This window comes from Trichoplax adhaerens, genomic scaffold (assembly GCF_000150275.1).
Source record: "Trichoplax adhaerens TRIADscaffold_4 genomic scaffold, whole genome shotgun sequence".
NCBI lineage: Eukaryota > Metazoa > Placozoa > Uniplacotomia > Trichoplacea > Trichoplacidae > Trichoplax > Trichoplax adhaerens.
In genome coordinates, this window is record NW_002060946.1 from 253,255 (window position 1) to 280,274 (window position 27,020).

General features: G+C 31.9%; 4 protein-coding genes across 4 annotated transcripts; 2 read left to right on the forward strand and 2 right to left on the reverse strand.

Moving 5' to 3' along the window:
* Positions 1–1,059: 1,059 nt before the first annotated feature.
* On the forward strand, positions 1,060–5,328 carry TRIADDRAFT_55137 (uncharacterized protein; the record flags this gene model as incomplete). Its single annotated transcript, XM_002111269.1, has 13 exons — positions 1,060–1,074; positions 1,670–1,872; positions 2,302–2,365; positions 2,518–2,588; positions 2,708–2,818; positions 2,895–3,100; positions 3,228–3,310; positions 3,437–3,523; positions 3,636–3,722; positions 3,798–3,862; positions 4,000–4,069; positions 4,822–4,956; positions 5,254–5,328. The coding sequence occupies 13 exons, from the start codon at positions 1,060–1,062 to the stop codon at positions 5,326–5,328; spliced, it is 1,272 nt and encodes a 423-aa protein (XP_002111305.1).
* Positions 5,329–7,544: 2,216 nt separating this feature from the next.
* Positions 7,545–8,447, reverse strand: TRIADDRAFT_55138 (uncharacterized protein; the record flags this gene model as incomplete). Its single annotated transcript, XM_002111729.1, has 1 exon — positions 7,545–8,447. One exon carries the CDS (start codon positions 8,445–8,447, stop codon positions 7,545–7,547), a length of 903 nt encoding a protein of 300 aa, XP_002111765.1.
* A 7,872-nt stretch (positions 8,448–16,319) lies between these two features.
* On the forward strand, positions 16,320–21,506 carry TRIADDRAFT_55139 (uncharacterized protein; the record flags this gene model as incomplete). Its single annotated transcript, XM_002111270.1, has 8 exons — positions 16,320–16,452; positions 20,051–20,111; positions 20,229–20,289; positions 20,406–20,483; positions 20,690–20,791; positions 20,979–21,044; positions 21,195–21,230; positions 21,396–21,506. The coding sequence occupies 8 exons, from the start codon at positions 16,320–16,322 to the stop codon at positions 21,504–21,506; spliced, it is 648 nt and encodes a 215-aa protein (XP_002111306.1).
* Positions 21,507–24,030: 2,524 nt separating this feature from the next.
* On the reverse strand, positions 24,031–25,259 carry TRIADDRAFT_24046 (uncharacterized protein; the record flags this gene model as incomplete). The annotated part of the gene is made up of 6 exons (XM_002111730.1): positions 24,031–24,185; positions 24,267–24,299; positions 24,445–24,538; positions 24,675–24,687; positions 24,758–24,814; positions 25,165–25,259. Coding segments are annotated over 6 exons (447 nt in total), but the record flags the coding sequence as incomplete, so codon positions are not given.
* Between the last annotated feature and the right edge of the window lie 1,761 nt (positions 25,260–27,020).

Consider the following 27,020-nt stretch of genomic DNA (forward strand, 5'->3'; position numbering starts at 1 on the left):
ACAACTTATCAACGGTTATAATAATAATAAAATCTAATCTATAGAACTAATTTATCCATGATATCAATGCAAATATAGTGTACATTCGAGTTGAACCTATTCATGCAGTAATACTATACTGGTTTAACTACAAATTAAACGACACTAAAGCAACATTTTGCCCACTGCAGACTTATTAGTCATGTACTTACTGTAACGATTTATTGCCTCTAGCGCGCTTATAGAAGCCCAATATATAGCAAAAAAACTACTCAGTGCTGTAGCAACAGATCATGTTTGCTCATTTACTTGTCCAGTCTAATGGAGCAGACTGCTGGTTGCTGTCATGCATTGTGTACACATTTCTACTCTACGTGATAGTAAATAATTGACGCCTATGGTCCTATACAGCATATACTGCACTCCCCAGTATGGCATGATACATAGTATCATTTGCTCTACCGAGCGCGCTATCTACACTATAACGGTCAATATGGCACATTGGTGTATTCTGTATCCTGGAGACGAGATTTGGACGGGCAATTTAATACCTTACTAACAATTCTAATTTATAATACGTAATAAGGTACCTACCACTTCGCATCGACGTTAGCACGTTCATGAGGTAACAAATTGCAACCATATTTGCGTTCAGATACTGTAAATCACCGATTGGCGTAGAAGCCTTACAAAATAGAAGGTAGTAGTTCGTTGCATTATATATATGTATATATATATATATATAGTAGCACTATTAATAGCTATATCTATATGTATATAATAGCATTATTAATGACTGTTAGACCTTGACGTTAGCTTCTCTCTAAATTGTAAATTGGCGTAGATTGTAAGCTACTTCTGCAACGTATCCCTAATAGTCAATATTTTGTTCATGTTTATTGGTAAATCAGTGAATTATCCGTTAGCTGTACCTCCCAATCGGTTAAGCATTGGTTCCCTAAAATAACTATTATCAATCTGAAAGACATACTTCAAGAATAAAGAATAGATATCATTAGTACACTATTCTACTAGTTGGTGCTACATACAATTGATCTCCGCTCTCTATAAAGTCTAGCCATGGCTTCGACATCGGTAAGGCAATTTAATTAGCTGATTAGTAAACTATAAGAGTCACCATATATGTAACAATAAACTGTTTAAGATCGTAATAATTCAAAATTATACCCTACCAGTAACTCAACAGCATAATATACTATCGTTGGATATATTTACAGCATCCATCATGTTTTCAATAAATCTTTAAAATGATCGATTACATACATATACTTCTTTCCATATCCATGAATGCACACGTATATGTGAATACTTTTTATGCGACGTAAAATAGTCCATAGTTACAGTAGTGTGAATGTGAAAAATTATCAACACAAGCATGTGGAGAATTACCTTCAGATGCAATTAATTTTGTAATTAACATTAGAATTACGATACAAGTGAAAGAAACTTACAGACACTTTTCTTGCTAAAGATAGCTAAGTGAAAAACTATCATCACTTATATTTAAAACGAAATTAATTTCTCGAAGTTTGATATCAACTTTTACTGATAGTCGGTAAAGATCAATTTCTAAATGTTACTTTATACGTATCTAATTTGGGTAACAGTATGATAGTGCATTTTCTATTTCATGCCTAAACTATCTTCACTCGAACAAATTTTCCGATAGAAAACCCTTGGTAAAAGAGCTTCGAGTGCTTTTGGGCGATCACATGGATACAATAATTCGAAAGAGATAAATTGGCCCACTTCGAGCTCATCTTCTTCAAGACAAAGAACTTCAAGTGCTCAAAATTCTAAGAGACCTAGTTCTAGAAATTCTAATACTACTGAAATCAGTCAAGGAATATTGGAAAGAGAGCAGGAGTTAATGTATGATTATAAATTGTTGCACAATATCGCAGCTTTACGTTAGAAAGTAATTTCTTTAACTATAATTCGCAAATCTATCAATGTAGTCTCCACAAAAAGATAGGGTATAAAGTTATCTGAAATAAATTGTACATGATTTTATCTTAACATAAAATCACTTAGGGAGGATTAAAAAAGAAAATTACAAATTTAAATCTATAATTCAATAGCTTTACACCGTTAGATGGGTTCTACTACTGCTAGAGAATGTCAGAATTGCTGGCTTTCATTTTATTCTCTGTTAATTTAGTACAAACAGCTAGCAGCAGAAGCACTACAGTATCTCTGGAGTCTTAGTGCTAGGTCTAAGTGTTTAAATTCTAGCGTATTCCATCAGAAATATTATCATACCGATTGTTCATACAATTTGATAGATTCTTTACTTTACAGGCAAAGAAATGCTGAGTTGGAACAACGCGCAGCAGTCTTGGAGGCAGAAGCAGCTGAGATATTGGTAATGATATCTAATCATTTATCATCCAGAAGCTTTTTAAATACGCCTAAGTGCTTCCTTGCTAATTAATATGAGCATAAAAAGTAGTAAATTGTACTCTCATTGCAATGGGATTACTTAGTAATATCTACGATATTGAATGCATTTAACAGAATCGCCAAGACGAAATCTTACTAGATGAAAATAGAGACATAGAATTCGAGGACGAAGATACAAATTTCGAGTGTGTATAATTTCAATTGGCTCTTATTCTACTAACGCATAATATATCTAATATAGACAGTGATATAATTTAATTAATTATACATCCAGAATAGAATAATTTTATTTTAAAATCTACAGAGAATTTATCGAAGCCGCTTTTGAGAAGAATAAAAAAGTTCCTCAGAAATCGAAGAAAAAGAGTTCAATACCAAAGTCAAATAATCGGAAATTGACACCAACTAATAATTCGTTAGTAAAATATATACGTGTATATTAACTTTCTAATTGTGTTCACTTTGATGATGTTTTCTTTCGTTCTATTTAGATCAAGGTCTTTACCTGCGAAGAAAAATAAATTGCCACCTAAAGAAAAGGAGGCTTTGGAAATTGATAATCTGGATAGTGATGCAGACGAGATTACCTTAGCTCAAAGGATTTTAGAACTTGAAGAAGAGATAGATAAAGGCAAAAAGAAAATCGATTATAAACAAGATGATATTCTGCCAGCGGAAGCGAGTGAAATGGGGACAGGTATTTGTTTTGCCATCCATAATATCATTACAGTATACAAACATTGTATACCATTTTACCCTTGCCTACAATTTTTGTCAAAAATTATCGCAATAACACAACTTGCTGTGCCTCTGTTGGCTTGTAGAAGCAACTATTCGCTTTTTGAAGGCTAAAATTCGTGTTATGCAAGAAGAATTAGAGCGATTAATGATGGATTGTAATTTGAAGGTCTGCTGAGAATAAATCGTGCATTTATAACAATCCCATTTTATATCGTGACCATCATATTACAAAAGACGTGAACAGTCATAACTTTTATACTCATAATATCATTTCTTGTTTGTCGGGCCTTAGGACGAGAAAGTTACACGCGCTGAATCTAAGGCAAAGACAGCCACTGAAGAGCAAACTAAGCTACAAAGATTAAATCAAAACTTACAGGTAGTATCCATTATTTCATAGGCAAAGTCGTAAAATTACATTTTTTCATTCTTATGCAATCGTGGCAGACATTATTCCTTTTTACATAATTTGCGCGCTTTGTCTCTGCTAGAGTCAGCTGGATAAGTATAAGAAAGTAGTGGATGAAAATAAGAAAAAAGGCGAGACATTAGAAGCGCAACTTACTACCTTAAGAAAGGTAACATTTATCACTTCTACCTGCTTTAATTTATCGAGGTAGTGCTAATAAGGGTTATTGCATGACATTAAATAGGAATTAGATTCTAGTCAACGCTCTCAAAAGCAAACTGCTGTTAATCATAATGCCGTAGAAGTCAGGTATGCTTAGTCGTTATTTGAATGTTTACAATACCTTTAATTCTATTACAATATATTGTGATAATTATTTCTTGCTCCAAATTAGTCTAAGAAGATTTAATAACTATAATAATCAAGGTATAATAATATTTATTCAGATTAAACAGAGCATTAGAAGAAAATGAAAAGTTAAAGTTATCAATGCAAAAAGCAAAAGTTGAATCTAAAGTATGTATGGTAACGTACGTGATAATATAAGCGTTCACGATTATGATTGTCTTACAAACTAAAAATCCGCATAGGATTATACAATTATTAATATACTAGACTCAAGACTTAGTACACACTTGGAAATTGAAGCCATAGCATATACACTAGAACAGTATAAAAATAAGCCTAAAATTTGAAATTAGGCTTAATTGATGCGAGTATCTGATTAGCTCCAGTCATAATTCGACAACAGCATGACCACTTGCTGTCGTTCGGTACATCATGATGACTAACATCGAAGTATGCTGATGATTGCCCAAATATCTATATAGACATAGACATAATGATGGCAATTTTACCGCAAAGATATAAAATTTCCTTATTTTCATCTATCTATGGTATATTCATAAATCATAGATTATTAATGAAGCTAAAAACTAAGAAAATAAGTACAAATTTTTAAATAACGCTTATAAAGTCAAGATAAAATAGTTCACGCTCGGATTTTTTCATTCATCCAAAGTAAGACTTTTTGATAAAATATAGGAAATTTTAAATTATGCTATACTAGTTGATTTTAATAGCATTAGGAACTAGTAGTAAGTTAAGTCCTAAGCGTAATAGAATAAGTCAGAATATATTTAATACTGTATGACTCATATTTTTATTTAAAGTTGATGCTACATCTCAGTAATCTTAAAACCGAATTTTGAAGAGGAAAATTACATACGCTATTATTGCGAAATTTTTTTCTCGTATTAATTTTGTAGGATAGTAAAGTTCACGAGCGCAAAAGAATAGAACAACTACATGCCGATAATAAAAGATTAGAAAAGCAAAAGAATGAACTTATGAATGGCTTTAAAAAGCAACTCAAATTAATTGATATATTAAAAAAGCAAAAGGTAAATTAATTATCTTGTGTAAATAATAATTCAATAAGGATCTGTTGTTATCTTTATTTTCTAATATTGATATAGAAATAGAAAAACACAAAGAAATTATATTTCTTGCTGAGCAACAATTGATATCTAACAATTATAGGGTAGTAATCTTATCCACCTATGTAAAAACTTTAATCTAGGGCCCATAGTCACTCGACTTATAATTGTACTATACTTATATTGCGTTTTCTATATTCTGAAGAATTATAATGCGGGCTATAAATGATTCATATTCACTATAAATATAATCATATATAGATGCACATTGAAGCTGCCAAACTACTTAGTTTTACCGAAGAGGAATTTGTACGAGCTTTAGATTGGGGTTCCTAATATGCACTGGTAAATTTAGCTGCAATTGATAGTATGCTCTTATACCTATAGCTCTCATATCGCAATAAATTGAAAATTTTCAATTAAAACGTTATAAAATAAGCTTTTATAATAACAAGGATGAAATGTTATTACAGGTAAAATAAATCTACTTAACCATACTACAGCAATTCCGGTACTGATTGTAACTTCCAATTTTGCCAATTTATCGCAATATCTACCATCTGCAAGAAATATATTTACGTATGCCTTCAAACTGTTCAACTTTTAGTGAGAAAAAACTAAAGACGAGATGTTAGATTTAATTCGTATCTAGTGGAACTGTGAATTATTATAATTCATTATATTGTACTTTTATTTTTATGATGAACACTATTTATTAGCATCGCTTGCAATTTTAGTTCTAATAGGTGTCACATTAGCAATTCTAAAGTAATGTATGTTGAATTGGTGACATATCGTAATGCTGTGATCGAGGTCGAAATACTGTATAAACAATCATCATTGCGTTATACACGATTATTCGTACAAGTACCTAACTTCATCTTCAAGAAATTAGCTTCTATTTATTGCCGATCTTTTTGAGATTGTATTGCTAGTTACTACACCCTAGAACGTTATTTTGAAGTATGTTTGTGATAGAATAATGTACATAATATTTATTACTGCTTTTAATGGCATTGACTACCGAGCGATTGTTCTTAATTCCATCAGTAATTCTATTTTATTTCAAGTACGTTAACAGAACTACTCGTACATATTCTTCGTGTTTACCGTATCATATATCATTTGTGTACTCCTTCTATTTGAACGACTCAAATTAACATGAATATATGCTAGCCAAACTTGAAATGTATAAACAAATAAGTAAAAGTATATCTTTTTGTAAACAGCTTATAGAGGAATAAATATGCTCTCATCTGTTACGCAGTTGATTCTTAAGAGATAATTATAAATTGTAGATCATCTTGCTCAGTTGAACAGATGCGGTGGAGCGCTAGATTACTTTTAGACCAATTACTATGATGAATTATGGTCTATAATACAGTATTTCAAATTTGAATTTCCGTGTGAAAAATTATTAGTCTACGATGTAATGTATAGTAGGTACTTTTTATTATTCAGTGACATTGACTGAGAGGCAATTTTAAATACTAATTACTATCTAATACTACCGCATCATTCAATCTTAGCACTCTACAATCTACCCATTGCTATATCGTAGCCGAAATCGGGTAATAAAGCGTACACCACATAATAGCCTTTTTAAGTATCGACAATGTATCAATCTAAAATTCGCTTGAAATTAAGTAACACTAATGCTTTATTAATTTAGTAGCTGTACACTCATTCTTTATAGTTCATATTCAATCGCAAATTTCGTTGATTAAGAGATCAATATGATCACTATATGTCTATCTAATCAGTACTCTTACCGTACTTAATACGATATGAGTAATAAAGTCATTACATAGCAGAGCATGTATGGTTGAATTATAAACGAAGGTATCTAGGGTAAAATAGATCAGCAGCGCGTTTTCTCTAGCAGAATCGGTAGACCTGAATTATTGCGGTATACCCTTTAAGCTAGAAAATTATTTCAAATTTTATTTCCGTAACTTTAAGTAGTTTATCGAGCGAATGTATAAGATATTTTATCCCATATCATCATAGAAATGAATTTCACTTTCGTAGAATAGTCTTGTTCGTTTTCCTTGCATAAGTATATTGGTGTTAAATTACTATTATTTATATGAAAAGCTGTATAACCCTGAAATTTTGCTTAGCAGCTTTTCACATTAAGAAATAGATTAGGAGCACGCTATGCCAAGCAGTAAAATACATATCAAATCAAAATGTTGTATCATATACCGAATTCTGCATACATAGATGATAGCTAGATTACTAGCATATTAATTATCATTATTATTAGATTATCTTGATGATTTCAACACTCTTCTGCTATATCAATGTTAGAATAAAAATTATTCATTAAATAATTGTAGGTTTATCAATTTATACAGCAATGATATTACACTTCGCTATTATGATCGATGACAAGGTAAAGGGTTTTATTGTCCCTTCAATTTGTCAATTATTTAGCGCAATATGAAAGATCCGATCTTATATATTACAATATAAAGCAGCATGGTAATATAAAACATAAACAGGACTACCAACTGAAACAATTGTACTTATACAGAGCTACTGTCAAGCTATCTTCGAGGTTCTACCCATGCTTCGACATGTCGCCGAGGACGAGATGGATTATTGACGGGAGCAGATACGGCTCTACCTGGCCTGTTGATATTCCGATTTCGCCTACAGTAAAATGCTATTCGTAAGTTAGCCCACATAGCTTGTCGAAATCGAGGATTTTGAATACCATATAACATTGGATTATATAATGATGTTAAACAAGTTACTAAAATGGTCATTAGAATAACAGTAAAAGTAGGAAAGTTAGTTTCTAGGTAGAGGGCGGTAAAATTTTTACCGGTTATTCCCATGCTAAGCAAGACAACAAAGTAAGGCCAAGAAGCTAGCATAAATACAGCTGTTGCTATAATTAAGACACGCACTGCAGCATAACGTCGATCATCAAATAAAACCGTACTATGATATTCTTGATCAAGACGAGCTTGACGATTATATGTTGCTCTTATTTTGAATATGATTCTACCATATAAAGAGACCATTAAAAATAATGGAATAACGTAAGAGATTAACGTTACGATAACAATCGTTACTGTAAAACTACGATAATATTTAAGATCTAAATCACAAATGTATGAAAAATTAGCCGAAACATCGGCAAAAAGGATAAAAGGCGCCGAGCACATAAGGCCTGATAGCCAAGTAAAAACAATCACTGACATTAATTTCCACCTTTCATTAATTAAGGTAGAAACACGATTAGATATTATTACATAATAACGATCAATACAAATAACTGAGAGGGATTGCGTTGTTGTCACTAAGGATAACATTAATGGAAAGATAACTAATTTACATACTGTGGCTAAGGTACTGATGGAAGCAGCTTGAGACAAACATAACGCTTGAGCAATTGTGAACAGAATTTGGCATATACCGCATAACAAATCTGATACTGCCATATTGGCGATAAGTATAAAAGGTGCTGAGTGCATACGGCGTACACGATAAACAGTATAAATTACTAGTAGATTACTGCATACAACAGCTAATGCGTTGAAACATAGAAAACCGGATAATATTGTATAAGATTTAATTAATGGTTTAGTTGGAATGGGTGTACTTGTAACATTGGCCAGGCGAAAAAGATCCATTCGTAATATTGACAAGCGGCATGAAATGATATTGATGATTTGATGTGTTAGACGGCAAGAAAAACTAGTATTTGTCTATTGCAGTTTTGAATAGAGTATCTGATCTGATGGTAGAGCCAGTTAAAGTTAAAATTTGAAGAGCAATATATCGTTTCTTTTTAGAATAAATTAGCTTATATTACTTTTCAAAACACAAACATTAAATTAACGTTATTAATGTAGAAGATTCTAGATAATTAAATTGATTCTATATAGCTTATATTTGGCTTAAAAAATGTAGTGATAAGTGGTAATGACTTCAATGATTGATATTAGTTTCATAATAGCTACACATAATGTCTGCTTTACTGTTGGAGTCAATTACGTAATTTAATCTTAGTTTTTTATTAATTAATTAATAAATGAAGGTTATTTAATCGATACGATAATCCTCTATACTATTAATCCTTGCTTGATTCCAGCTTTCCTTGATCCATTCTAGTATTATCTTTTTATCTTATCCCCCATTTTATTGACGAATTCTCAATTTCATAATCGTTCCAATTGAGATGACTGTAAATATTCCAATATTGAGATCAATAGATGATATCTTTATAATAACAAACATTTATAAATGAAAATCTTGAAGATCGATGTCATTATCGTCAGAAATACGTACGTTGTAAAATGATGAATGTTTTCTTAATAATAGAGTTAAAGTATAAATAAATGGTCGTAACCTATTTATACGAATTGTAAAATTAAATTAAGAACCTATTCAATACCAGTATTGAAATAAAACGTGCTTTTATTTTTAATTTAAAATATATTAAACCATTACGTTTATCTTCAGTATTAATAGATAAGATCCAGTCGAGTTAATCATAACAACCTGATACAAATCATATAGATAGCAATCAATTATGTTATTTGTTTGCATTTTACGTTATAAATTATCTATTGCATACCATATTTGCTCAGCTATTTTGTAAGAAGAGTTAATCTGGGTTTTAATGACGATCAGTTTGATTAAGGTAGCAACACTTCAACCCTATAGTATTTCATCTATCTATTCCCTACATCCACTCAAAATTTACGTCAAGGTCATCGATACCTTTTACACCCTATTTATTTACTTTTTCCATTGCATTGCATTAAGTGTTGACTCAAAAGTACTTTATATATCTATATATATACAGTATATATATATGTTATATATATATACTATCACTATGGCGTATGGCAATACAACAGCTTCTTGACGTTTACTGTATACTCTGATAGTATTTAGTAAACTGATATATTTAATTATCAATACTTGTTAGGTGTGGTGTTATCACATTCAATAAACGATAATGTGAAATAAAGTTGATAATAACTTATTTATATCATTTCATTAATTTAAAATGATGTTGATTTATTTTTTGTAATAAATATCTATTGAAGACCAAAATATTATTTCATTAGCAATGATGACCTTGACATTTACACTATTTCATAACATGATCGACCACTTCAATTTCTCGCCACTATTCCTTAAATGGAAATTGTCTGTATAGTGGTTCAAAAATCGTTACGAGCTAGTTATGATGTGACTTAGGATATAGATGATAATAGTAACTGTAAAAATTCAAAAATACATGAATTGGAATCATGTAGCATATGCCTTAAAGCATCGTTTAAACAGTTGTGGAAGGGTAATTACTAATATATACATATTATTACGATATAAGTTTAAATGTTCGTAATGATAAATGGTTGCCAAAAGATTTTATTAGCCCCGATATGGTAAAAGATACAGATATATGATTAATAGCTACTGTCTTGTATTATCTGCTAGGATACAATTTTTTGTCGGATGTAATAAAAATATGAAAAGAGTAGTGAAAATTTCAGAATAATTAATCCTGTTAATTTTCAACTAATCCAAACTGTGGATTTATAATAATTAGTCCTTTACATAAACCCAGCTTAGCATCATAACTTTATATTATTTATATTTTTACGTATTATATAACAGAAGAGATTAATTTGAACTTTACTATTGTTTTCGTTTGTGTCGTGTAAAGTTTGATATATTAAGTAGATAGAGAAGAGTTGATATAATATTGCGCTTTTGTTGTATATGTGATTTGAACGATTTCTATAGACTGTAGATATATCTGATTATGGTATTATTTCAACTATTAAGATACCATAACTGAAACGGTAGACAACTTTCAAAGTTCGATTAAACTGCATATTTGTTATCATTGAATTGTTGAATGACTGATAATATTACATCTCATATCATTTATCAATTAAGGGAATAGTACGGAAGGAATGTTACATGTATCCTTAATTATTGCATAGTGTATACATATTAAAACGACCATAAATGAATTTTAAGTATCAAAATTATTGCATTATGCTATTCCATTACCACTCATTTACAAAGATATGGATAGTTAAAATGGGATTTTCTTACTATATATTTTCACTCATGCAGTGGTACAACTGATACTAGAAGAATAAAGAGAAGTTTACTCTAGATACAAGAAATCAACGAGTTTCATTTTAAAGATATAAATGTTGTGCGCTATAATAAACTTAGGACGGGATCTTAGATAATTGTAAGAGAATTGATGAGCTATATTCATTGCTATATAATTCTTGACGTTGGTGAAATCATGATATGGGTAAACTACTTCCTAATGTCAAGGGTAATATCTGCTATTTGAGTTACAGAACCTGAAAGACTAGAGCTATTCCAGCGTAATTGAATGATGAGGTTTCAAATTAGATGCATTTTGCTAAGACATGTTGAAGTAAAAGTACAGCATATCTTGCATTCAGCACAATTTATTGATAGTATAGTATCCGATGCTGGCTATATTCGGCTTAAATTTTTATAGGCAATAGAATATATTCGTATAGTAACTATTACGTTACATGATAAATTGTAAATGTTGGTTATGAAGTAAACTACAGTATCTCAGTTCCTTAGATATAAGCAGTGGTGGCTTAAGCAGCTTAAGACTATTTTCTATAAATTATTTTGCTAGTTAGAGCAAGTAGTTTAAATTATAGCAAGTATCTCTATGCCATGCAGATAGCAATCCGCTCTTACGTATAAGGAATAATCGGCTTATATAAAACGGGATGGTGTGATACTCAGGACTTTCTGTACGTGACTACAGTTAGAGCCTAGCAACAAATTGCTTATAAAAGAATAAAAGTTAGATTAATTACTAAGGCACGATCGATGTGAATGCTGCTATTAACAGATGTTCTATATGCAGATTTTTTGCGCTTGATGTTATGCATATGCTAATGATGAGACGTAAATCAATTGAAAGCGAACTAGATTTCCCGAAGTCATTCTACTGTACTTTAAGTAAATGAAATCTTGTGTAATATTATTTTTAATAGTCAATATTAAAGTGCAGTATAATAGAGAAGAGATATCCGCAGTTAAGTTAGACCACTCAGGTATGCAGTAAAACGTAGAACCTTTCATGATATTAAGAAAATAGTAGAGATGACTTTGTTAAAATAGACTGATAGAGTATACAGTAAAGCGTAGAATTTTTATCACGGATAGATTTATCTTTAGAATATCGTTAAAATAAAATGGAAATGGCTTAGTAGGCTGTTACAGTGTTAAATACTGTATTACAGTAGAAATAACTATGTTAGGATAATTCTGTTAGACTATCCTTATTTAGTTAACTTCTAATTTGGATATGCTGTATTTTAATATAGCACTGACTTTTTATGACAGTGACACTTATACACATACTGAAATTAATAGTTATAATAGGGAATGCAAATCATCTGCTTACAGTTCGAATCATTGTGATTGTAATTTACTTATGGTAGACTGTAAATTATGGTGGAAATGTTCCGTGATAGGACATATCGTAATCTGACTATTCTGTATTAGTCATTACATGCCTATGTTCGTAAATACTGTTGTCTGCATTAAGGGAGCTGTAGCTAAAATTAATATCTAATTCAGTAAATGATTCTAATGTTAATTGTATTAACTATGACTCATGAACTATTGAGGAATAGTATATAAATGCAGTATATCGTGAAATAAAGAAGAATTGTCCAACTTAGTGTTTAACGTAAAATACGAGGCGTTTAAGTCTTTGTGTAGTCTGCTAGTAGAGCAAAAGTGTTTGTGATAGTGCAGATATCGTTCCTTGATACGTGGTTCAAGGAATTGACTTATTGATCGTATATTGCGTTATCTTGTTGCAAAGCTGTTTTGTGACATAGGCACTGAGTTAATCTTAACTTTGGAGATACCCAATTAACAATTCTTGCCCTACAGTAGAACTGAGGGCAGTTGTTTAATCGAGAATTAATCGTCAAAGTTGAAAGTCATTAAGGATTGTATAAATATGTTAATCATTATTCAGTAAAGTAGCGTAGTGGTTTAGGTATTTAATTCAGAATTAAGAGTGTTTCTTAGATACAGCTTAGGAATTATTTGTTGCCATGGGGACAATCATTGCAGTAGCCTACTACTTAGATTATTAAGTTTGGCCTTGTGGATAATTGATTATATATTACAATAAAGCAAGAAAATTTGTATCAAGTGTGATTCAATACCAATTTTAAATCTGCATTTCTAATTCATGAGGTATTTACTGGACAGAAAATAGTTTGAAATATTCGATTAGATACCATTTTATCAATTGAATAGGCCTTATTGTCAAAGCTGTGATAATATAGATATTGGTTGGGGTTGAAGATATGGATTCTAATGTTCCCTAGAGTAAAGTATTTACAAAATTTTTAAATTATAAATTTTTAATGCGACACGACGTTCCATTTATTCGTGAATTATACCTAATTTTAAAGATACATATCGAATGTTATCAACGATGATGAGGGCTTTGTTATTAAAATTGATGAAGGGGCTAGATCAATTTACGTTTTGTCGTTAGTTACCGAATTAATTATTGATGGCAGATAGTTTTGTGCTCAGATTATTTTATTGAAATTATAAAATATTAATATGCAGTATTTGCAAAGCATGCCACATCAGAAATAATGCGATGCAATACCTTAGTCAAAATTTTCTTACTGTTGATCTATCGTAGACTGGGTGTAATCGATGGTATCCGAGTTACTATCTTGCTTATTTAGTCACGCTAGACGCGTATGGAATTTACGATGGAATATAAGAAGTTAGATATATAGGATTTTGGCCATGATATGTGAAATAAATTGCCTGTATTCCTAAAAGTATACAGATAAGTTACCAGCAGTAAGTATCAAGAATAATCATTAAAGTCGAGATGAATAACAATATATTAAAATTGAAAATGTCGTTTTCTATAAGATATAAATCGATTTTAGGAACGCTAATGATAGTTTATTCGTATTAGTTAATTTAATGCGTTACACGCAGAATTAAGGATAGACTTTGCTGCTTATTAGCAGACATAGCCGCGGTTGAGATCGACGATATTCAAACAATTCTTTACTATTTCAGCGTTCATTGGAAATGATCATGGAATTTCGCAATGGCAATCAATAGTAGTAGATATGCCGATGGCAGTGTTACATAATGGATCATATTCATGTTCCGTTTGTCAATCGTTTCTTAAGGCAACAGCACCAGATATGCCGATGGTAATGTTGCACAATATTCCAACTCCATTTATATATTTGTCTCTTAACTCAATCGTGGCAGACATGTCGATGATTGTACTGCGTAGTACATAATAATATTTAAGCTACTTTTATTCCTTGTTTCTAAACTGCATTAGACATGCGATAATAGTATTTAAAAGGACATGATTTTCAAGCTACTTTTACTAGTTGCCTCTTAACTTAACAGTAGTCGACATGCCGAGACCAGTATTACATCGTGCCTAATATTCAAGTTGCTTTTACTACTCCTTTCTTAACTCAACAGTAGTAGACATACCGATGGCCGTATTACAAAATATTCAAGTTACATTTTATGATTCCTCTTTGATTCAATGGTAGATGACATGCCGATATCCCTATTGCATAGTATTCAATTTTTTTGGTACTTGTCTCTTCACTCAATAGGCTTGCTGTAGTCTTTACAACTCTTGCCGAGCTAGTCAACATGCCAGTTATTAATCATATTCAAGTTATGTCTATATTATCTCATCATTTAGGTAAAAGCTATCTTTGCCACTTTTGGGATTGCTGGTGAAGCAGTACTCATGCTAGTTAGAGCAAGAGTTACTTTTAACTGCATCGATGGCGGTACAAGATGCAGTGTAATACCTTACTGTAGTACAGCATGCTAGCCGAGAAGATTTCGCTAGCCATACGTTTCTGCCAACAGCCATACTGTTATGGTAATACAGAAATTAAAAGAAAAGTACAAGAATGCATCATTATGCTGTATTTGCAGTTCTAATAAATATGGGAAATTTTTGTTTGTTTTGCTGGCAAACCAGTATCGTCTTGTCTCATGGTCAGCAGCGCTAAGCATCAATACACAGTGATTTACAAACTTTTAAAATGAATGATGATAACGTGCTGAGTGCTTTGCGTAGTATTTACTAATTATGCCACTAGAGTGCAATCATGGAGCAGTACATCAAAATAAGCTATAAAAGATATCTTCCACTTGATGTACCTATTGTAACTTATATTGCTCTACACAGTAGTTGTATTTTAATCAGCGACGAGCATTTCCTTGCTACTTGCTAACAAGGCGATGGATATGACCTGATAAAATAAAGCAGTGGTACAGCCTATCCATAAAATCAATTCCAAGTAGACATACTGTAGAATAGTAGTCATGAAGATCTGTATCAGGAGATGATTGATTTTTACTCTTTAGAATCAGCAATCTACAATAGCATCGGGATCGAATGCATACTTGGACTTTATCCTTTATTCAAAATAAGTAGTGCGATATGATAATAATATCCTGAAAGCGGCAGAGCGGATACTGGCTAATTACTCGTAGAATTAATGATTACTGTACACGAAACAACTTAGGTGAAATCGATCAAGATGTTGAGCTGACAAATAAAGCTACTACCGCTATCATTTCCTAGTCAATGTTGAACAGTCCAATCTTTAAAATGCGTTTCGATCCAACCTATTTAAGCTGTCATCAATAGGCTATCGAACGTCCAATCTATGCCAATGATAATTATAATTTAAGAGCTGTATTTGATTACGCTAAGGATTGCAAATACGCCAGACTGAGGCAGAGGAATAGCCATGACAGCTGCATGTGGATGATAGGGTAATACCTACGGAGTGATCTAGCTTTAGCAGCCATCAAGAGGCTATAGAATATCTGAATCATGCCCATGATCATTTAAGAGCTGAGCTTGATACTGCTAGCTTACTATAAATATGGCAGAGTCAGTTCGAGAAATAGCCATGGCTGTACCATGTGGATGATCGAGTATTAATTATGCCTACACTGCACTGTTTAGACAGCACGATGGGTGGGTGGAATGAGAAAAAAACATTTTGCTAAAAGCTTCTTTCTGTATAAAGCCTGCAATCTGTTGGGCTGTTTGCTACCATGCTTTTGCTACTAATCCACTACGCGCAAACGCCGCAACGAAGCAATACCTAACAGACAGACTGAAAAGACCTGACCAATAATTCATACTCTATAGAATCCAAGAAACAACTATACGACAAGGAAAGTAGCAGCAAGGCGAATTTTTGGTCAGTCTATCTCCATCGTTCACCATGCCGCAGCCATTAGAGACTTTTGACCATAATTATAAAGTATTAATAGTTGGTGATAGTGGCGTTGGTAAAACGTGCGTCCTCTTAAGGTTTAAAGACAATGATTTTCAGTCAACGCTTTTAAGCACCATAGGTAAGTCTTGTGATTATTCTTATTAGCAATCTATTCTAGGCTGATTAATTGATAGGACATACTAATGTAAATGATACAGTGATTGCCATCCATTACGTCCATGATGAGTGCCAATAGAGCGGAAAATGGACTCTGTAACATTCATTAATTAATTATAGATCGTCTAGTATCACATTTGTTGATCGTGATCAATGGCGAGTAGTGTATGGATGTTGTATCCAAGTTTCCATCACCGGTTATAAAGTAAAGGAATAGCAACACGTTGTAGCTCATCTTGTCAATCATCGCTCTCGATCATAATCCTTAGCAACTCAATAGAGTTGTCCATTAAGAGCAATAGATTATGAGATTGCCTTCAAAATTCATCGGTAGAGTGTAGATTCTACTGTAGAACCACTGTCTACATTACCTTGATGATCATCATTATTGCAATGGATAGAAATGATTATTCGGCTACTGATGAATTTACATAGTAATACATGTCCAATTCTTGACAGTGCTGTCCATACCGTATCATGGCTAAATTTGCAATCGCTAGAAATGGATTTGACATCAGTTCAACTGGCAATGACTATGCTTTATTTGGCATTAACCATTCGATAGCGATGTCCACGATTAGAGCAATACCTTATAAAAGCTATTCCTATCACGATAATAACGGATTGCAATCGATCTGATGATGTCATTTTATATAGTATCGAAGTACTGGCTATTAGATGGCGTAGGACTTTTACGATTACGATTAGAACTCATTCCAGTTGATGTGAATTCAATTATTTAACACTAGTATGACCAGTGGCGATTGCTTGATATGGTATTGATCGTCAGATGTCGATTTCTGCCACTGTTGATGATTATGATAATAATTCATTCTCATCGATATGAATTATTTGGTATGGTATTGAGTATCCCATGTCGATTGCGAGAATAACTTATTCCAATCGATATGAATTACTGGACGCTAGTTAGTCATGATTATTAGTCATGGTATTGGCTATCCGATTTCTTCGACTGCTAGTAATAACTCATTCCAATCGACAGGCATCAAGGATACTAGTTAGTGATGTGATTGGGATAGGGTATTGATCATCCGATATTGATTTATATAGTGATAATCACTCATTCAAATCGATATGATCTCTTTGACACTAGTTAGTCTGCTAGTGATGATTCTATAGGGTATATATTTTAGAGGATGCAAAGGTCATATGAATGGTCCCCAAATGTTTACCATCAACACTGAATCGTTCCGATAATAATTTTACTACTGGAGCATGAATTATTTCACATAGTATTGATCATCCGATGCCGACTTTGATGACTACTACCTACATATACCGTATAATGGATAGCCATCGATCGATGAATTTTCCAAATCTATTGGATCCATCATTCTTATTTATCATGGTTTTAATCCTCATCCGATGTCGATTTCTATCACTACGGCAATCGGACTAATGACTAGTAGCAATCGGTATGAAATAGTTGACACTAGTTAGACTAGTGGTAAATATTATTTTGACTGCTGCAAATACCGTATAATGGATAGCCATCGATGGATGTATTTTCGACATCCGTTTGATCCATCATTCTTATTTGATATGGTTTTGATCATCCAATATCGATTTCTACCTCTGCGGCAATGAGCCTAATGACTAGTAACAATCGATATGAAATAGTTGACACTAGTTAGACGATTGGTAATTATATATTTATATTTTGACTACTGACTGTAATACTGTATAATGGATAGCCATCGATCGATAAATTTTCCACATCCGTTTGATTCATTAGTCTTACTTGACATGATTTTAATTATCAGATGTCCATTTCTACTACTGCGGCAATGAGACTAAGGACTAGTGGCAATCGATATGAAATAGTAACGCACACGAGTTAGACGATTGGTAGTTATTTTCATTATACCTACTGCAATATCGTATAATAGAAAAGCATCGATCGAGGATTTTTCAACATCCGTTTGATTCATCATTCTTATTTGACATGGTTTTAATCATCAGATGTTGATTTTTACCAATACAGCAATGAGACTAGTAACTAGTAGCAATCGATACGAAATGGTTGATACTAGGTAGACTAGTGGCAATTAATTATTTTATATGGTATTGGTGATCCCGTGTCGATTTTTAGGACGACTGATTGCTATCGATATGTAATTGACACCGGTTTGATTCATGATGATTATATATAATTATTTTATTGGGTATTGACGTACGGGTAGCCGGTTTTATCATTACCAATAAAATTGCAGTCGATATCAAATCTTTGGCGCTAGTTGGACTTGTAATGATTAATTACTTACATCGATAGTATTGGCCATCACATGTCGAGTTTTACATCGACAGTAATAAACGGATTGCTATCGACATGCATTATTTAACGCTAATTTGACTAATGATGATTATTTTCCATCGATAGTAATAACGGATAGCTATCGACCTGAATTATTTGACGCTAGTTTGATTAGTGATGATGTTTTTAATCGAAACTATTGCCTATCAGCTATCGATTTTTACCACTACTGTAATAACTGATTGCTAATGACTTTACGGTAATTATTTTGACGTTTGACTAATGATGCTTATTTTACATCGATAATATTGCCATCAGATGTCGATTTTTACCACTGCTATAATACCTGATTGCTATCGTGATGAATTGATTAGTTTAAATACTGTACATATTCGTATACTCGTATTTATTTAACTTTGATCCAGTGTCAGTTTTCACCATGACTGTAATAACTGGCAGCTATCGAAAGGGGTGAATGAACAGTTGCATACTAAACATGCACTTTCCGCTGCACGCTAGACTGCATAGTCAATTAGTAACTGCTGTGGATTTTAATCGATTCGATATGCCGGGCTATCTTTTAAAGATAACGTAGAGAGAATTACTTCCTAATGAATAGCCTGAAAATAACATACAGGAACATTGATGAAAGTATTCTAAAAATGTAATTACGCTCCTAATTTATAAACGATGGAATGGCTATTATTCTATGAAAATTGTACAGTACTTCTTGATAGAAAATTCACTCTCGGTATTGTTATTCATTTATAGTTATAGAGTTATGATATATCTTGGTTATAATTGACATAGTGCTTATGGTTAAGGAAATGTTTCATTATATCTTTGAAATACGTAATAATTTTCATCATAAACCTCTCCACAAATTTTTTTAGTAAAAATAATTTGACAATATAATAAGTTTATAACATGGATTTATTGAAGCAGAGTTGTCCCTAAATTGAGTGACTAAATTCTGCGTAACATGGACCAAATGTGATACAAAAAATAAATCTGTTGCATTTTTATTTTATTTTTTGTATCTAGCAAGACATTTTAAAATACGGGTAATTTGTATAAAATGAATCAGCCTAACTTCGTTAATGATACACTACCGATGCTGAACAATATGCATACTGTAAACCTAGGATAAGTTAACAAACTGAATAATGACTTATCGTGGATATTATTTGTAATGTCCGCATAAATATTGAACCTGTTTAATTGCATTGGCCATTATCCAAGATACGGCCATAATTACTTTCAACGAATTATGTACCATCTGTAGGTATTGATCTAGTCAACAAACAAGTCGTCGTTGATGATAAGAAAATTATGTTACAGATATGGTAAGATTTTGATTTCTTGTTGAATCTCGTTTTTCATATTAATAACTCGTATTCGATGGTGTTAAAGAATTTGATCAGATCGTATCCGTACTGTGTTACTATAAATTTACTCTGTAGGGATACTGCCGGTCAAGAAAGGTACAAAACTCTTACTAAAGCTTTCTATCGTGGTACTTCGGTAAGGAAAGAATATCATTATAATCAATCACGCAGCTAATGAAAGTAATTTCAATCAAGAATATGCTATAGTGACCAAAAATTTCGCTAAGTATCTGAATGTAAAATTTCTCTTAGGGCATACTACTTGTTTATGATATTACAAAGAAGAAGTCATTTGATAATATCCGTTACTGGATGAAATGTATTGCTGATGTTAGTATATGTGATAAAAATTTTGTTAACAATTATTCTAAATAAATTGACGGTATTCTTGAGTACGGAATAGGCTGATAAAGATACGCTTATCAAAATATGAATAAATTGCCTAACGTAGTATAAACTCTAACTTTGAAGTGTTATAAGATCTTATTTAATGCTAAATACTGAAACAGTGTCTTAATTCTTTATCATTGTTTTAGTGTTACGATGGCGATTTAGAAAATGCACCGATACTCTTTATAGTTGGTAACAAGAATGATTTACCCAGAGAACGGAAAATCAAATACGATGATGGACAATTAGTGAGTAATCCGCACATCAATTTCAATTACAGCTAACCAACCTATAGCAATTTTCTTATTGATATATTCACATAAACACTTTTCACTGAAATTAATAACGAAGCTCATCAGAATTTTACCTTTATAACCCTTAATATGCTCAGTAAGAAAAAAATATTGACTCTGTTCTATTAATAAATTTTTACAGTTAGCTATAAAATACAGTGTCAAGTTCTTTGAAACAAGCGCTTACACAAACTGCAATGTCAACGATGTAAGTCTTTTGATCTATGTAATCATAATCTAATAACTGTAAAATAGTCTTGTCTTACGCTTACTTACTTAAATTAGTCTTAAAAATGACAGTGCAATGTGTTTGTTTAAAGTTAATGGCCATTAAACAAATATTGATGATTATTATTAGGTATTTTACAGGCTGGCGGAAGATATGTATTATAATGTAAGTTCATGGCAGTGCAATCAAATTACGGCTTTATATTAATGCTATAACATTTAACATATCTTCGTTCATTCTCATTATTTTAAAGATATAATAATATCGAATTATATAATTCATAGTAGCGTTGGTAAATTATAAAATTTATAAATCTTTGTGTTGTTTTAGTCAACTGGTAAAAGACACGTAACAGGTCCTGTGTTTAATGGCACTATCAAAGTTGATAGGAAAAAATCGACTCAAAGGAAAGAAAGTGACGGTGGACATAGTTGTTGTTAGCCTCGAGTTATTTCAAAGTAATTTAACATATCCCTGAATTATCAATATTGAATAGTAGCTTTCACGACAATTTGCACGTCATGAAGTACATTTACTATATGAAATTGAAACGGTATAGTGTACATTACATTATGTGCATTATACTATGGAGATGCATGTATATATAGCGGTAATACAAGAGCAGAATAAACTCAAATGCCATACTCTGTATAGAACTACTTTTTATAATCTATTTTGTTTATTAATCCTTGTGGCAAGTGCTAACAGTAGTATACTTTCCGTGACGAATCTCACAAGGTTTTGATATTTCAATGATAACTTATTGTTACATAAATCGCTTTTTACGTATTATGATTCTAGAAAGTATACGGATATTTTAAAACGGCCTATAAGGATAAGTTGTTATAGCAAGTGATTCTAGTAAAATCATGATTTGATCTAAATACAGTTTTGAGATACGAGTGGTATCAGTGACAAGCAAACGTTGGGTATCACTGTATTTATGTCTTATGATTAATTCGTAAAGCCTGACATAATTTCTCGTCTGGTATTAACCATATAATTATTTTAACTTTCAAGTTATTTAATAAGCTGCAGTTCTATAAGAAGATAAATCATATCAAAGGTATTTCTAGTATTATATTAACGGATCTAGTTTATTTATTAAGCAGTAATATTTCGACTTAAAACCATATATAACGGAAGTGATAAAAAATAACAAATGTATTAGCGATAGAATCAGTTTTAACCTATGTATTAATAACTTCATAACCAGAGTTGTTTTATTTTGACCATATTATTTGATTGATAAATGCTACAAAGATAAAATTCAGTAACCAACTTGTATAAGAATTTGTATCAAAATGTATCATTAAGCATCGCAATAAATTGGTAGTAATGTTTGGAACTTGAAATACATTAAGCTGTTAATTGTTGCAAAATTGTTATACAGATATATATCTTAAGAAATAGAATACGTATTTTATAAACTTCAAGGTAATGACAATAAATTTGCTAAAGTTAACCAAGTGAGATATTGCCAACAACTATAATTTGTTTTTCATATTAGTGGTGCAGATGTTATACGCGTAAATATCGCTAGCTAAATTATAAGCTAACACACGGGTCAGGCCAACTTATTCTAGAGCAAAAATATAGTCTCTCGTTGCCCCCTTCGCTGAACCTGAAGTTCAAAATATTGATTATGAATAAGTTCGAAACTATTTATTATAATTATGGGAAATGATCTGTAAGATAGAAACCTAACTATCAGTTTGCTCATTACAATGCTAGCGTAAAGAATCTGAACGTGTTGTGCAGGATAAATATCTCCGTTCAGTCATTACCTTAAGTCAACAATCTATTCGATTTTGATGAAATCTTGGATCATATCCCAGCTACTACTTGTTCAAGTTTTCGCGAAATTAGATTTAAGAAGAGGGTCTAAAGTACTTTACTGCCAATAATGAACGGGAATTTATTCAAAATCTTAGCCATATTAGGATTTTAACTGCATATATATCTCACTAATTTATTTTCTAATCGAGTTTTAAAACAAATTTATGGCCTCCACAACTTAATTTACGGGAAGCTAACAACCGCAACACAATAAACCTTTTAAATTATTCTGACATCTCGAAAATATTTCTGCATAATCTAATTCTACCTTACTATAAATATGACAGCGATTCAATTAATTTAGAATTAAGCACAACCTAAACAAGTCATGCGAAATTGAAGGCATATGAATCTTGTTACTGCCAGATATTACCATTGTACATAGTACGAAATCAACACTAGTTAAAATGAGTAGGTTTAAAATTCAATCGGATAAACTATGCAAAAAATATCCCATAAGAATATAACACGTGATTTTAAAAATTATAAATTTACATTATTAAGCTCCGTTGAAGAGTTATAAATATTATGTAGTCGCTACCTCATGCTATAATAGCAATTTAATAGACATACGGTCAGGGTATCAGTAACAACTTCAAAATGGAACTTCATGTTAAACATGAAAGTACGTAAACTCATATAATTTGGATTACGATACACTATATACATGTGTTGAAAGATGATATCATCACAAAAAATGATCCTTTTTCTTAATTAAAGGTTGCTGATTCTTTCTAGAAATTAGTTCACATTGCCACAACAGCCAATATTGTACCGATTAACTGTAAATACCAGTACACCTTTATAGTAATTAGAATACGTTAAAATTACGATAGCTCTTCTATTGTAATAACTGCTATCTCTATATACAGATACATGGACTCTTTCTCCAAACAAAGCCTCAACAAGAGCATGAATTTGCTTCTTTCGAGTCATTCGTAACAGAATTTAATCGGCTAGATCCATCGATTTTATCGTTGCTATTTGATAATCCATCGATTACATGCTTATTACCAAGAGAATATTCCCTTGCTATCGCGAAGCAAACTTCTAAGAAAATTTCTGAAATGCCTGCGAAACGATATCGGAAAATAAGCTATCAGATTTAGTATATGTTATTACACCTCTATTTCTTAATAAGATTCCTAGCTTTACCTTCGCCGGTAGCTGCAGAAGTTTCCATATATATGGCTGAATTATCATGGGCTAGTTCCAATCCATCTTCTTTACTGACAACCCGTTGATCAGCTAAATCAGATTTGTTTCCAACAATGCCTAAAACTATTTGACGAACCCATAATTATCAGTTCATGTCAGTAAAATAACTTGTACATTATCATTTAAATTAATTTGAAAACTTACTCAAGGATTTATCAGACGTGTTTTTATGCAATTCTTTAGGTGATAAAATTAGAGGTAGTGTTTAGTTGATCACTTTTAAAGCATAAGTCACTTTAGATTTATTTTTGCAGCATAGGTTTATACTGCAAATATAAGTATATGCCTGTTTGCGATAGTGTTAGCATTATATTAGCAATACCTTCAATCCATCCTTTGGTAGCTTCAAAAGTACTAGAGTCAGTAATATCATAAACAATTATCGCCGCTTGTGCTTTGCGATAGTAGAGTGGCGTCTATTGAAATAAACGATATATCAAATTATAGGCAGGTCAGCAACTATGATGAGAAAGGGTGTCAGAGAAATTTTAGACATAAATGTGACTATACAAAGCTACTCATGCACTATATTTTTTGCGTTAAAATTCTTACCATAGATCTAAACCTAAACGTGGAAAAAAGTATGCAGTTAGGTATGAGAAATGAAATTGTTATCATACTAGTAGTTATGTTACCTTTCTTGTCCAGCAGTATCCCAAATTTGTAAATGAAATTTGATGTTGTCAACGTGTCTGCAATTTACAAACATTGAACAAATTACTTTAACGAATCTACAATTTAAAAGTAGTTCGTATTATTGTGATCAGTTAAGAAACTACTACAGCGATGTAGCTTGTTGCGATCAGTCTTTTACTTTGGTCAAAGCCAATACACATCTAATTCTTTTCTGGTATTAGATTCAATTATTAGTGTTGTAGGAATTTCAATTCTATTTACTGTGAATGCATATTCAGTATACAGTATACACCTATCTAATGGATGAATATTTGCTACAGGCTGATCTTAAAAATGTTATCGGATCTAGTTGAAACTAAACAATTCAATATATCTGTGAAAAAGGATAGTATTATATTTGACTTACACAATATTTGTAAAAAAGGATGCTCCGATTGTGGAATTACAGGCTAAAGGATTCCTTCGTTTCAGGTAGCGCAGAACGATCGAGCTTTTCCCGACATCTTTTTTGAAAAAGATTTAATGTACAGTTAAATCAACTATTCATGTCATATGTTAATAACACTGGACTCTTTGGCATGCTATATACAGTAAACCTACATCTCTACAGATACTACCACTATGTGAACTATTGCTGCCTTCAGCCTGCAAACCTTTCATAATTACAATCGACTACTCTATACGTATAAAAAATAATATATGCCTGCATATATAAGTGATGTTGTAATCTAGATATTTAGGGCAATACTGCATTACTTCTAATTGAGTGAATATTGGTTGGTATACTATGGTTGAAATAATAATGGCATTCTTCAAAACTATCATTTTTACGTCATCGAGAGGACGATAATTTTATTTAGCTGAGTTATTCTATCGCACTACATTGTCTGTCCTTTCAATTTTGTTTATATTGGCAATCTTGCAGGTTACGTGTATCGATGTACGGGGATAATTTCCATATGTGGCATAAAATACTGCGATCTCAATACTGTACTATATGATGATGATTTTTATCCAAAGTGGTAGCAAAGTAGTTTGCATACATTGCTGTACTAAATGATGATGATTTTTATCCAAACTGGTAGCAAAGTAGCTTGATACGTATTGTTGTACTATATGATGATAATTTTATCCAAACTGGTTTAGCAAAGTAGTTTGCATACATTGTTCTTCCTATTTCGCTTGTACAGGGCATAAAATACTATAATATCTGGTGATAATTTCCATGCAAACCGGTAGCTAAGCAGATGTAATAAATTCTACATGGCTAGGAAATGGAAGCGACAACATTACACTGTCTTACTCATGTTGATCTCAATCATAGGTGCAAATATTGACATGATTGCGACGCTGTACCACCATGATAACAATACAGTGATAAAAATGGATCAATAAATTGACCGTCTGCTTATGGTTTGAAGGGATTTCAAGCATTCGCTGTCATCGTAAAATTTGATGTAAAGGCAGTAGTGGTTATTAGCTGTATGTGAGGTTCTTTCAAGCAAGCATCATTTTTTTTTTGATCACGTCATCATCAATGTTTGTTTTTACATATACTATTACGAAGCCTTGTATAGCAAGAATAGCTTCAAAATATTGGCAGTAAGCATCGTATTCCAATCTAGCATATTCGCAAGCATTCATCTAGTATTGATCCTTTTCATTCAATCCTTCTTAATCAGTGTTAATGGGATTGTTATGTTAAATTAGAATCGGCTTTTGACATGCTCTATTATCGAATTCCTAAACATTTGACTTAGAATTGATTATACGCCCATGGTTCTACTGTCAGATCACCGAATTTATGTAAAAAAGAACTTGTCCATATAGTACAGTACGGCGATGTCAGCACTCAGCAGGACATCAATAAGATACTATTCACCAAATTTATGTGAATATAGAAGATGCTAGTAAGTTTTGTGTATCTTTCATCAGCATTTCTCTTTGCCGTAGAAACGCAGTTCATGTACCCGTACGAGGCATAACTTCAATTAAGCAGTCAAAATGAACCAAAAATCTTGCATTGAATTGACTTTGTCGATATTCTAATACCAATCAATATATTCCATAGATTAAGAATAGATCGGACAGGAATGAGTTGTACTGTACTGTACAGATAGCGATTTGGCAGTTATTCATATCATACTTCAGATAACGATTCCATTCTACAATATTTGTAAACTATCGAGAAGGATTTACAAGAATTTTCCTTGTGTTAATGAGAGCGAAATAGACACAAGAAAGATTGATTATGTTGATATG